The sequence below is a fragment of the Pangasianodon hypophthalmus genome, chromosome 20 (genome assembly GCF_027358585.1).
Source record: "Pangasianodon hypophthalmus isolate fPanHyp1 chromosome 20, fPanHyp1.pri, whole genome shotgun sequence".
NCBI classification, from domain to species: domain Eukaryota; kingdom Metazoa; phylum Chordata; class Actinopteri; order Siluriformes; family Pangasiidae; genus Pangasianodon; species Pangasianodon hypophthalmus.
Genome location: NC_069729.1, coordinates 6,726,575 through 6,739,900, shown reverse-complemented (window position 1 = coordinate 6,739,900; position 13,326 = coordinate 6,726,575). Strand labels below are relative to the sequence as shown.

The 13,326-nt window shown below is 39.1% G+C and overlaps 1 protein-coding gene across 1 annotated transcript; it reads left to right on the top strand.

Annotated features, from left to right (window-relative positions):
- Nucleotides 1-1,458: 1,458 nt before the first annotated feature.
- Nucleotides 1,459-10,526, top strand: LOC113539504 (adenosine receptor A1). The gene is made up of 3 exons (XM_026935273.3): nt 1,459-2,012; nt 2,090-2,456; nt 8,371-10,526. The coding sequence occupies exons 2-3, from the start codon at nt 2,119-2,121 to the stop codon at nt 9,035-9,037; spliced, it is 1,005 nt and encodes a 334-aa protein (XP_026791074.1). The 5' UTR covers nt 1,459-2,012; nt 2,090-2,118; the 3' UTR covers nt 9,038-10,526.
- Nucleotides 10,527-13,326: the final 2,800 nt, after the last annotated feature.

Here is a 13,326-nt window from a genome sequence, read left to right as displayed (position 1 = left end):
GCCAGACTGCAAGCTTAATCTTGTTTAAACAAATGTTTGACCTGTATAAATATTGGTTATATAATTGTTGCACCTACGAAATCATGCTGCAGAAATCATAAAGGCTTTCCAGTATTTATTGATTCAGGAACCAAAGGTATGTAAAACTAATTTTTATGAGCTCCCGCTCACCCCCCTTTTGTTTGTTGGAGAAAATATCCTGCTATTATAATGAATAGCATTTATGTACACTCTTTGAAGAAAAGGGTTCTTCAGGGGTTATTTAAGGGTTTGTTGCTAATTAAGTGTTCTTAGCTTCCTAAAAAGGTTCCTCCAGGGTACATCTTTTATACCTTGCCTTTTAGTATATATCGTTTTGCTGGAAAGGTGCATGTAGTATAGTGCATTTAGAGGTATTTATGGTGGGAAGTTATTTTTCAATTCAAATGGTTGAAGACCCATGTATTGAAAGGGTATTTTGGGAAGGTTTTTTTTTTTTTATTTCTATGGCATCATATCTTTATTTACATCCAAGGCACCCTGGTGCATAAATCTCAAACATGGATGGAATCAAGAAACTGATCACAATAATAATAATAATAATAATAATAATAATAATATCACAGGACAACAAACAAAATTATGGTGGAAAAGCAGCATTTTAAATGTGGGATCATTTTGGTTACTATGTTAAATTCCCTTCAAATCGAGTCCAACAATCCTCCTGGTTCGACGAAGTTTAACAGCACAATGCACATCACAGTCAGTAAACTGTATGTAAAAATATATACACTCCTGTGCAAAAGAATGGGCCGTGCCCAAAATGGCAAAATATTAAGCTTTTAATGGTCTTAACAACAAATTACTGGTCAGGAAATTAGCAAGAATTAAACAAATAGATAAAGGAAGTTATTATGGGATAACTTTTCTCTTTTAATTTCTTTAAATGTTTAATCCTTGTGGGCCTTGGTGAGCATCAGGTGTGGCAGATAACCAAATAATGTCTAATCTATTAAGGAAAAAAAACACCCCAGAAGATATTTTTGGAAAATTTTATACACCCAGACATATGTTAGTTTGAGTCTTAGATCAAACATTTTAATCATTATCATGATTTTACCTTTGTGTACAAGAAGACTATATAAGTGAATTTCCCTGTTTCTAGCTTTTCCCCAAACAAACAGTTCACTGGAGCAGAAGTAAACCAGCAAATGGTGGCATAGGAGCTCTCAGGAGTGTTTCATTCCTGCTCATTTTCTGACCAATGATTTGCTGTTAAGACCATTAAAAACTTCATATTTGCCATTCTGGGCTTTTTTTGCTCAGGAGTGTAGATTGTAGATATGTACATGGTTTATCTTGTGCAGCCTACATGCATGTCCTCATCTAAACTGTATTTGGAGGGGAGCTTTCCAGGTACACTATAGGATGTAAAATATACATATCTGGGAAGGTACAAAAGGTGTACTGAGTTTACTGGACAACCAGAGGGTTGTAAATTTTCTAATAATGTGCTATTCTCCACCTAGGTGGAATATAAGTATGCACCGTGAGACGATTTGATTGGTTCGGGAAAGCCGAAATGATCACGTGACCTGTGCGACCGAAAAGGGACCCGGCGCTTTAGAAGACAAGACTGAAGTCTCATCGTGTGGGAAACGTGTCTCTGAGTCTGAGTCAGTTTCTCTGGAAATTCACATCGTGCTCTTTTCCGCGTTGCAGTCCACACAGAGCATTCGCGTGTATGCTTTATTTGGATTAGGTCATGCGATGGATGCACTTGTGGATCTTGTGAGGAACCGGGCTGCAGTATGAGCAGGATTGTTATGGGAATAATGTGATGGATCTGTATTTATGGAGACCCTGAACCCGCTTGGAATGAGTCAGCTGCGGGACTCGACATCACACCCTGCCATGGTTACGCACACGCATTTTGGACACGCTGCTGCTCCACGGGCTTCTGGGGGTCATTTTGCTTCCTCTCACCCCACTATAAAGAAGTAAAGCACCGACCTGTGTGTTCTGAGAATCCGGTATGTTCTGATCGGGACAACTTTTGAAGGTCGTGCTGTTTGTTTGTTTATTTATTTATTTATTTATTTTCCCCCAGTCCACCGTTCTCCAACTTACTCGGCGACGATGATGAATGAAGATCCTCCTCCTCTGCCTTACATTGGGATGGAAGTAGTGATCGCTCTCGCCTCCGTCTTAGGGAACGTGATGGTGGTTTGGGCGGTGAAGATAAACCGCTCGTTACGGGACACCACTTTTTACTTCGTGGTCAGCTTGGCTCTGGCAGACATCGCAGTCGGGGCTCTTGTCATTCCCTTGGCCATAACGATCAGCTACGGACTGAAGACGCACTTTTACAGCTGTCTGATGGTCGCCTGCATTATGCTCGTTCTCACTCAGAGCTCCATCCTTGCTCTCCTCGCCATCGCTATTGACCGCTACCTGAGGGTCAAGATCCCGCTCAGGTAATCTCCCGCACACCACGTAATCTCCCGCACACCACGTAATCTCCCGCACACCAAGTAATCGCCTGCACACCAAGTAATGTCTCGCACACCGTGTAATGTCCTGCACACCGTGTAATGTTCCACACACTAAGTAATTGCCTGCACACCACATAATGTCACGCACACTAGGTAATGTCCTGCACACTAAGTTATCTCCCACACGCTAGGTAATGTCCCGCACACTAGGTAATGTCCCACACACTAGGTAATGTCCCGCACACTATGTCCTGCACACTAAGTTATCTCCCACACACTAGGTAATGTCCCGCACACCATGTAATACATGTAATGTCCCGCACACTAGGTAATGTCCCGCACACCATGTAATACATGTAATGTCACCGCACACTAAGTAATGTCCCGCACACCATGTAATGCATGTAATGTCCCGCACACTAGGTAATGTCCCGCACACCATGTAATGCATGTAATGTCCCGCACACTAGGTAATGTCCCGCACACCATGTAATGCATGTAATGTCCTGCACACTAGGTAATGTCCCGCACACCATGTAAGGTATGTAATGTCCCACACACTAGGTAATGTCCTGCACACCATGTAATACATGTAATGTCCCGCACACTAGGTAATGTCCCGCACACCATGTAATGCATGTAATGTCCCGCACACCATGTAATACATGTAATGTCCCGCACACTAGGTAATGTCCCGCACACTAGGTAATGTCCCGCACACCATGTAATGCATGTAATGTCCCGCACACTAGGTAATGTCCCGCACACCATGTAATACATGTAATGTCCCGCACACTAGGTAATGTCCCGCACACCATGTAAGGTATGTAATGTCCCGCACACTAGGTAATGTCCCGCACACCATGTAAGGTATGTAATGTCCCACACACTAGGTAATGTCCTGCACACCATGTAATACATGTAATGTCCCGCACACTAAGTAATGTCCCGCACACCATGTAATGCATGTAATGTCCTGCACACCATTTAATACATATAATGTCCCGCACACTAGATAATGTCCCGCACACCATGTAAGGTATGTAATGTCCCACACACTAGGTAACATCCCGCACACCATGTAATGTCCTGCACACTAGGTAATGTTCTGGACAACATGTAATGCATGTAAAGTCCCGCACACAAAGTAATGTCCCACACACTAGGTAATGACCTGCACACCATGTAATGCATGTAATGTCCCGCAAACCATGTAATGTCCCGCACACCATGTAATATTCTGCACACTCGGTAATGTCCCACACAACACTTAATGCATGTAATGTCCTGCACACTATGTAATGTCCCGCACACTAAGTAATGTCCCACACACTATGTCCCGCACACCATGTAATGTCCCACACACTAAGTAATCGCCCACACACCACGTAATGTCCCGCACACCACGTAATGTCCCGCACACCACATAATGTTCCCCACACCATGTAATGTCCTACATACCATGTAATGCATGTAGTGTCCCGCACACTAGGTAATGTCCTGCACATCATGTAATGCCCACACACCATGTAATGCATGTAGTGTCCCGCAAACCATGTAATATCCCACACATCATATAATGTCCTGCACACTCGGTAGTGTCCCGCACAACACTTAATGCTTGCAATGTCCTGCACACTACATAATGTCCTGCACACTACGTAATGTCCCGCACACTCGGTAATGTCCCGCACACCATGTAATGTTCTGCACACCATGTAATGTCCCGCACACTAGGTAATGTCCCACACACCATGTAATGTTTTGCACACCATGTAATGTCCCACACACTAGGTAATGTCCCACACACCATGTAATGTCCCACACACTAGGTAATGTCCCACACACCATGTAATGTCCCACACACTAGGTAATGTCCCACACACCATGTAATGTCCCACACACTACGTAATGTCCTGCACACTAGGTAATTTCCCACACACCATGTAATGTTCCTCACACTAAGTAAAGTACCACACACCATGTAATGTCCTGCACACTACGTAATGTCCTGCACACTAGGTAATGTCCCACACACCATGTAATGTTCCGCACACTAGGTAAAGTACTGCACACCATGTAATGTCCCGCACACTAGGTAATGTCCCACACACCATGTAATGTTCTGCGCACTAGGTAAAGTACTGCACACCATGTAATGTCCCACACACCATGTAATGTCCCGCTCACCATGTAATGTTCCGCACACTAGGTAAAGTACCACACACCATGTAATGTCCCAGACACCACGTTATGTTCCGCACACTAGGTAAAGTACCGCACACCATGTAATGTCCCAGACACCATGTTATGTTCCGCACACTAGGTAAAGTACCGCACACCATGTAATGTCCCAGACGCCATGTAATGTCCTGCACACTATGTAATGTCCCGCACACCATGAAATGTCCTGTACACTACGTAATGTCCTGCACACTAGCTAATGTCCTGATAGCCATGCTTTATCACTTTTTGCTAATAGTCTAACAGTCTAAATGTATGAAATAGCATCTGCAGTGTATTAAATGCTTAAATTGCTTGGGAATGACTATGACATGCGTCCAGGGCTGACCGATATATCCTTCGCGAATTATTTACATTTATGGCATTTGGCAGACTCCCTTATACAGAGCATTACATTTTACATTCATCTCATTTATACAACTCAGCAGTTGAGGGTTAAGGGCCTTGCTCGAGGGCCCAGCAAAGGCAGCTTGGCAGTGCTGGGATTTGAATTCATGGGCATCTGATCAGTAGTCCTACTGCCCAAAAAATGTTAATGTTACAATAGGCTACTGATAAACAAGCCCTTTACCAAGAGGGCAAATATTGATCATTTCAAGAAAGATGGTGGGTACAAATGTTTGATGAAGAATTCCCTATATAGTCTACAGTTCCCAGAAAAATGTTCTTTAGAGAAGGGGTTCTCACATTTTGCAGCCAGGGACCCTTTAGCTGTAAAAAAAAAAAAAAGTTCACAGGTACAAATTTATTTTGTATTTATATACAGATACATATTTATTTTATTTTGTGATAATCTATTTAATACTACTACTACTACTACTAATAATAATAATAATAATAATAATAATGATTATTATTATTATTATTATTATTATTATTTTTATTTATTTATTTATTTATTTATTTATTTATTTATTTATTTATTTATTTAAACCACAGAACCCTTTTTTATATATTTAAATTGAAATTAGATTCAGGTTTATATGCCTCAATATAGTTAGTGAGGTTGGGATTAAACCTCAGACAAGCTAATAAGTATCAGAACTAATAATAAATGTAATAACTTTTATAATGTTAAAAAAAAAAAAATCATGGATAGGCTTCACGGACCCCTGGCGTTCCCCAGACCCCACTTTGAGAACCATGGCTTTAGAGTAATGCCACAGAAAAAAAGAAAAAAACAAACAAACAGAAAAGTCACATAAACTTCATATGTGAATAATGTTTTTAGATACTTCTCATGTTATGTGTCACATAGTTTTTTGAGTTTTTTTCACAATTCCTTTTTTTTATGTACGACATATGATTTTATTTCTTTTATTTTTATTTCTTTAATTTCATTTCTCACACGACTCATTCATTTTCACACCTGACCCCATATCGTTCACATGATGCAGACACGTGTTTACTTGAATTCACACTTTCAATTTCAGTGTGCAACAGACTGACATGATTACTCACATTGTCCATTGTAAAATGCATATGAAGGGCTTTTTCTTGGGACTTTGGATGGATGATTCATTAAATATTATGTTGGATTCAGAATAAACAAAAGATTCATTTCATACCATAAATGTGTTTATAAGTGTTTCAGTGGCATATTTATTTCAGATATTTTATGCAACTACCCTCAAATTGAGTTATATTAAACTCCCAAAGTTTAATAATAACAATGCATGTCATAATCAAAATATGTGGAAATATTACAATATTGTCTTTGTTAATATTGTAGAGCAACACATGAATGAATTCTGTGTTGTGAATAAATACATTTACATTTTCGGTGACAGAAAAAGATGTTGTCGAACTCTGTTGTCTTTTGGCAAATCATCAAATCATTGGTCCTTTGCTCTTGTGCTTAGAGTCCTAAAAAAATGTGTGAATCATGGATATTTTGAGGGTTTTTTTTCCTAGCAGAGTGCTGTGAAGAACATCAGTTAATATCCCAGTAACTCAGCCAAGACTTTGACAGTGTATATGCTATTGCAGTGGAGTTTTCTAGCATGCTCTTTCCTGAGCAATAACCCATATCAGCCAAATTTCCATCTCCATTCCACAATAACAGCGTTCCTATATTGTATTTTAAGGAAGCCAGAGTGGTATGATAAAAACTGGCCATCTAATAGCATCCTTAACAAAGGGCAAGACTTTTTCAAACAATTTATTTTCAGATGTCATCATTTGGCAACAGGTTCCTGTTATGAGGTTTTCTGTGAAATGTGCTGTGCTGTCAATCATGAGCAGCACTACACATAGAGGTCTGTGAACGTGCCCTTTTACAAGGAATTGCATAGAACAAGTTTTATGTAAAATGAAAGTTACTTCCACAGAAGTTTGCGGTTCTGCAAAAATGTCACAGCTTTTTCCTTGTAGTTCGAGGTCTTAGTAAATATAGACCAGCCAACCTTCATATTTTTAGCACTAAAAATTGGGACCAAAAAAAGATTAGCTCTACAATAAAGTATCAAATCTAGCACTTTATCCTGGTCAGGGTCGTTGTGGATCCGGAGCCTATCTCAGGAACACTGGTTGTGAGGTGGAAATACACCCAGGATAGATTGCAGGGTGCAAGTCAAGTCAAGTGGAGTTTATTGTCATTTCAACCATATACAAGTACATAGTGAAACGAAACAACGTTCCTCCAGGACCAAGGTGCTACATAAGACAAACACAGAACAACACAGAACTACAAGGGACTACATAAATTATACATAAAGTGCACAAATGCAAACATGTGCAGTGTCCCAGTGCAGCGCCGACAAGTACACAGTACTGTTTAAAAGTGAACCTAGTGACAATAGTGCAAATAGTACAAGAGTACAATACAAGTAGCTGAAATAGTGTAAACATAAGTGTAAACAGAAGAGTAGCAGCCTATGTACAATATAATAAGTATTGTAGCAGCATAAACATGTGCAAAAGCTTGCAAAAAAATTGCAGAGAATTGCACATCCATTCCCACACGTTCACACTACGGGCAATTTATCATAGCCAGTCCACCTGCTGGCATGTTTTTTGGCAGGTGGGAGGAAACCACAGAACGTAAAGAAAACCCGCACAAAGGAAGAACATGCACAGAAACTCCAAGCAATAACCTGATCAGATTAATTAATCAGATTAACTGATCAGATCAATGTATTTTTTTCCCCATGGTAGAATGAAAAGCAGTTAAATTAACCAATAACAAATAAAGGATTAAAGTTTCTTCTTGTTTGATCAGTTGATCTGTTTAGAACAGTGCATGACAAAAATGTGCACTTAAAATGCACATAACTGGGGTTAACCATACCTCATTACCTGATTTTTTTATTTTATGCAAATAATGACCTGGACCCAGTTTCCCTAATGCATAATAAAATTTAACTAATTATGTTTATTTTGTGATGCTTTTGGGAAATTCAGTCCTTACTGCTTGTGACAATGGCTCTTGGGCATTACAGGAATTATAATTGCAGTATTCCAGAAATAAAATGAAACATACATGGTGTTTTCTGGGATTTTTCTCCATTTCTCTATTCTCCATTCTTAAATTTTTTAAAATTAAACATTTTAATTTAAAAAAAAAACTCAAATTATAATACAACATGTAACATTTATGAATTAAAATATTTTATCTGACCTTTTTTTTTCCATTCTCTATCCTGTTCTTTAGCTACAAGCAAGTAGTGACGCCGAAACGAGCTGGGACAGCGGTGATAGCATGCTGGCTGGTGGCCCTCATCGTTGGCTTAACTCCCATGTTAGGCTGGAACAACCTGGAGAAACTCAACCAAACCAACAACTCTCAGGGACCCAACCCCACTGTCACCTGTAAGTTTGAGAAAGTTGTCAGCATGGAGTATATGGTCTACTTCAACTTTTTTGGCTGGGTGCTGCCCCCTCTTGTCCTCATGCTTGTCATATACTTTGAGATTTTCTACATGATCCACAAGCAGCTCAATAAGAAGATCAATAAGGGGGCCAGCCAAGCTGATCCCAGCCGTTATTATGGAAAAGAACTCAGACTGGCCAAATCTCTAGCTCTGGTGCTTTTTTTCTTTGCCATTAGCTGGTTACCGCTGCACATCCTGAACTGCATAACTCTATTTTGCCCCAATTCTAAAACTAACATCATTATCTATGTGGCTATCTTGCTTAGTCATGGCAACTCAGCCGTCAACCCGGTCATATATGCCTTCCGCATCAAGAAATTCCGTACTGCCTTCATCAAGATCTGGGAGCAGTATGTGTGCTGCAAGAAAGTGAACCATTTGGCTGGTAAAGCCGCCCGACGAAGGGAGAGTCTGGAGAAGAAGATGCGACGAAATAATCGCATTTGACTAAGCTAGAACATCGCACATAACTGCATTAACATTTAACATCCAGGTCTGAGATCCTGTGATGTCTTTACTCATATTTCCTCTTATGAGGACATTGATGAAGATGAAGCAGCATTCTGTCTGAAAGTGTGATGGAAATATTCACAAAAAAGTGCCATGCTCCATCTGCAGAGGTCCATTAATTATGACAGCTGCTTGTGTTAGTGGAAAAGCTACATGGTGTATAGCACTGGCATCTGCTGATCGTGTTTGTCTATGATTTCCCCAGTTTTAAATGAGATTTGCAGGCTTTATAACATCACATTTAAAGTGCTTATAGCCACATCAGGCCTTGCGCAGACCAGGCAATGGCCCTGTCTTTAATCTTCTTCAAAGTGAATGGCACTGCAGCATTAATAGTGAAGGGGAAGAATGTACATGTATGATTTTGGATGAGGAAGGGCAAATTTACGTTGATAAAATGCAAATCAAGTCATAACTCCTTTGCTGTCAAGAATAAGACTTCAGTAATATTTTACCATTTTGATTTTATTGTTTTTACAAGTTTAACCTACTTCACTTGTGTTACAGTTGTGTCTAAAGTAACCACCAGAAGATTACTGTGAGCTTTTGAAATATGATGATCTCTTCAAGGTATGCTTATGCTCATAATAGTGCTTAAGTGTAGACCATCCACAAAAGGTTTGTTATCTACAATACTTTGAGCAAAAGAACATAAAATAAGTGTTCCATAACAGGCAAGACATAATCATGAATTATTCCGGTTTGAAACATACTAATAAAGTCCTGATAGTGTTTTTAGTGATACCTCTGACACTGTGATGCTTAACCTCCAAGGATCATCTCCTTGCAACACTTCTGTATTTCTTTCCTATGATATCAAATGATATTTGCTATCACAGAAAATGTTTTTCAGTTAACACATCTTTCTGAGCTGCTTCTTGAGAAACAACATTAATTCTGCTACATACTCTCCAAGTAGAATTAATCTAATCATATCTGTAGTTATAACAAAATCCCCCCTTAAACATCTGTGTACATACGTGTCAAGATGATTATCTTAAAATGCAGCACTGCTGAGAAAGCCACAGCTATTTTAAGATAGCTGATCGGAAGAGACCGTGACAACCATTTGTGCAAACTGCTGATGTTCATATAATGTTCCTTTCCTCTGATGGCAACAGTTTTGGTTTTTGGTTTTGCATTGTACATAGGGTGAGGTCAGAGTTTTGGCAGGTCCTCAACTCTGCAAGTGTATAGAATAATCACCTCTTTAAATTTTGCTTTTCTGTTATACACCCAGTTTCTTTTTAGCCCTCAGTGCTGTGTCTGGGCAGATGTTTTTTTTTTTGTTTTTTTTTTTTGTTTTTTTTGTTTTTAATTCATATGGGTCAAGGTTATGCCCAGATAACACTTTGTCTTGTGACTTCAACGCATTCTTAAAGTTAAATCATATTAATATGATTAATAAATGTTCCATATAATTATCCATCAAGGGATATTTTTGTGAAATATTTCTCTTCTGATAAAAGTAGCTTGGTTAAAGTCAAAGTGGTGACAGGTGCAAATGCAAAATGATATAGACCATAGAAGATCTTGAATAGAAATCAAAGGAAGCCAGCAGTATATTCATGCAAGCTATAACCAGCTAGAATTTCCAAATAGATACTAAATGACTACAAATGGTAATACCAAGTATCAGTATACTAGCATATTTCTAACTAGCACCACAGCATTACATGGAACATGTACAGTATGCATCTCATTCTGCCATGGTGAATATGAAATAATGATTATTCAGTGCAGTGCTGCCCCCTTCAGGTAGGGATAAAAACGCCACTGATGATGACGCTTAAAGTATACTCTCACTTGGCACTTTTTTAGGAACACCTGTAAACCTACTCATTCATGCAATTATCTAATCAGCCAATCGTGTGTTAGCAGTGCAGTGCATAAAATCAGGTTCACATCAACCATCAGAAATGGGAAAAAGTGTGATCTCTGATTTTGACCATGGTATGATTGTTGGTACCAGACAGGCTGGTTTGAGTATTTCTATAACTGCTGACCTCCTGGGATTTTCATACACAACAGTCTCTAGACTTTACTCAGAATGGTGTAATAAAGAAAAAACATCCAGTGAGTGGCAGTTCTGCGGACAGAAGCACCTTACATTTACATTTTTTTTTTAACATTTATGGCATTTGTCTGAAAGGCTATAGTAACTCTGATAACCACTCTGTACAATTGTGGTGAGCAGAAAAGCATCTCAGAATGCACAACTTGTCGAACCTTGAGGCGGATGGGCTACAACAGCAGATCTCATTGTTCCATTTCTGTTAGCCAAGAACAGAAAGCTGAGGCTGCAGTAGGCACAGGCTCACCAAAACTGTACAGTTGAAAACTGCAAAAACATAGCCTGGTCTTATGAATCTCAATTTCTGCTGAGGCAAACAGATGTTAGAGGGCAGAATTTGGCACCAACAGCATGAATCCATGGACCCAACCTGCCTTGTCCAGGCTGGAGGAGGTGGTGTAATGGTGTGGGGAATGTTTTCTTGGCACTTTTTTTTGGTACTGTTGCTGACCATGTGCATCCCTTCATGGCCACAATTTATCCATCTTCTAGTGGCTACTTCTAGCAAGATAGCGCACCGTCACAAAGCAAAAGTCGTCTCAAATTGGTTTCATAAACATGACAATGAGTTCAGTGTTCTTCAGTGGCCTTCTCAGGCACTAGATCTGAATCCAATAGAACACCTTTACGATGTGGTGGAATGGGAGATTCACAGCATGAAAGTGCACCTGAAAAATCTGCAAGAATTGTGTGATGCAATCATGTCAACATGGACCAGAATCTCAAAGGAATGTTTCCAACATCTTGTGGAATCCATGCCACAAAGAATTGAGGCTGTTTTGAGAGCAAAGGTAGGCCCTACCAAGTATTAGTATAGTGTTCAGTGAGTGTATCTATAAGTGTATAACTTGTTGAGCAATTTGAGAAAGAGACCCCAGTGCAATTCATTACCATATATTGTTTATATAACCTTAATGTTCAGCTAGAAAGTTGACAATGTACAGAAAACACAAAATGTCAATTTTCTTTTACTTATTTCACCAATTTTTCCTTTATTCTAGCATGTATTTAACAATAAGAAAATTCTAGGATTACAATGATGTATTGTTACTGTCGTGCACCAATCAGTACAGTGCAATACATTAGTAGTTCTTCATTTCTCGTAAACAATTATTTTGCTCAAAAAGGCTATGATATATAAACAACAATAACAATACAATCATCCAAACCATGATTCAAGTTTATACCACAAGTGCTGGTTGTGCTAAATTGAAAGTAAAGAAAAGAACTCCAATTGCCATTGTTTTAATGTCTGTAGTTTGATAGATGAATAAAAAAAATGGCATAATTGCATACCCATTAAAACCTAATATCACACACCTATGACTCATAGGTGTTTCCTTTATTCAGTTCATTCTTTTTGTGGTAGCCCTTTCGAAATCTTGGTCTCTTCACTGTTTTAGCTTGTGTTTCACAGGCAAAATTCCTGAGAACGGACTGACTTCATATTCTTCTCATTCTCATAGGCTAGAGACCTGCTCCTGAAAAGGAAAGGAATTGCAATTATTATTTACAGCCCTGTAAAAGTACTAAAGACAACTAAAGTGCAGTATAGTATAGTACTAAAGACTACAAAAATTGATTACATTCACATATACAATGCTATTTACAAACTTACTTTGCAGTGACAAGAAGAGAGGGCTTTTTCTTTTAAAATAACTAGGCCCCCAGTTGCAGGGCAGGTTTAAACCCTCGAAGAAATGACTCGCATTGCTCTTTTGTCCCAACCAGTACAACACTTTCCATTTTGTTAATTTCGGTTTCATTTTACAAGGTATAAAGTTAAACATCTCTATACTTAATATAAAGTGGCAAGGCTGCAACACCTTGAGTAACTTGATGTTATTAAGTGAGAGGATATATACTAGTGATAAGAAATGCAAGAGACCAGGGCTGGTACCTGGTTTATGGCTGGACTCTTAGCCACATTAATCAGGACCTTAGGCATTAGTAAGCAGCAGAATGATGAATCATTGTAAAATGGATCTACATTGTATAACTAGGTCAACATCACTTTATATAAACTGATCCAGTAACTAGAACAACCTCAGGGATCCACAGTAACTGAAGGTCAGTTTTCATCTTGACAACTTACGTATGAAAAGTAATTAAAGTCAGAGAAATGGGTGAGATTAGCAGACCTGGCTTTTCA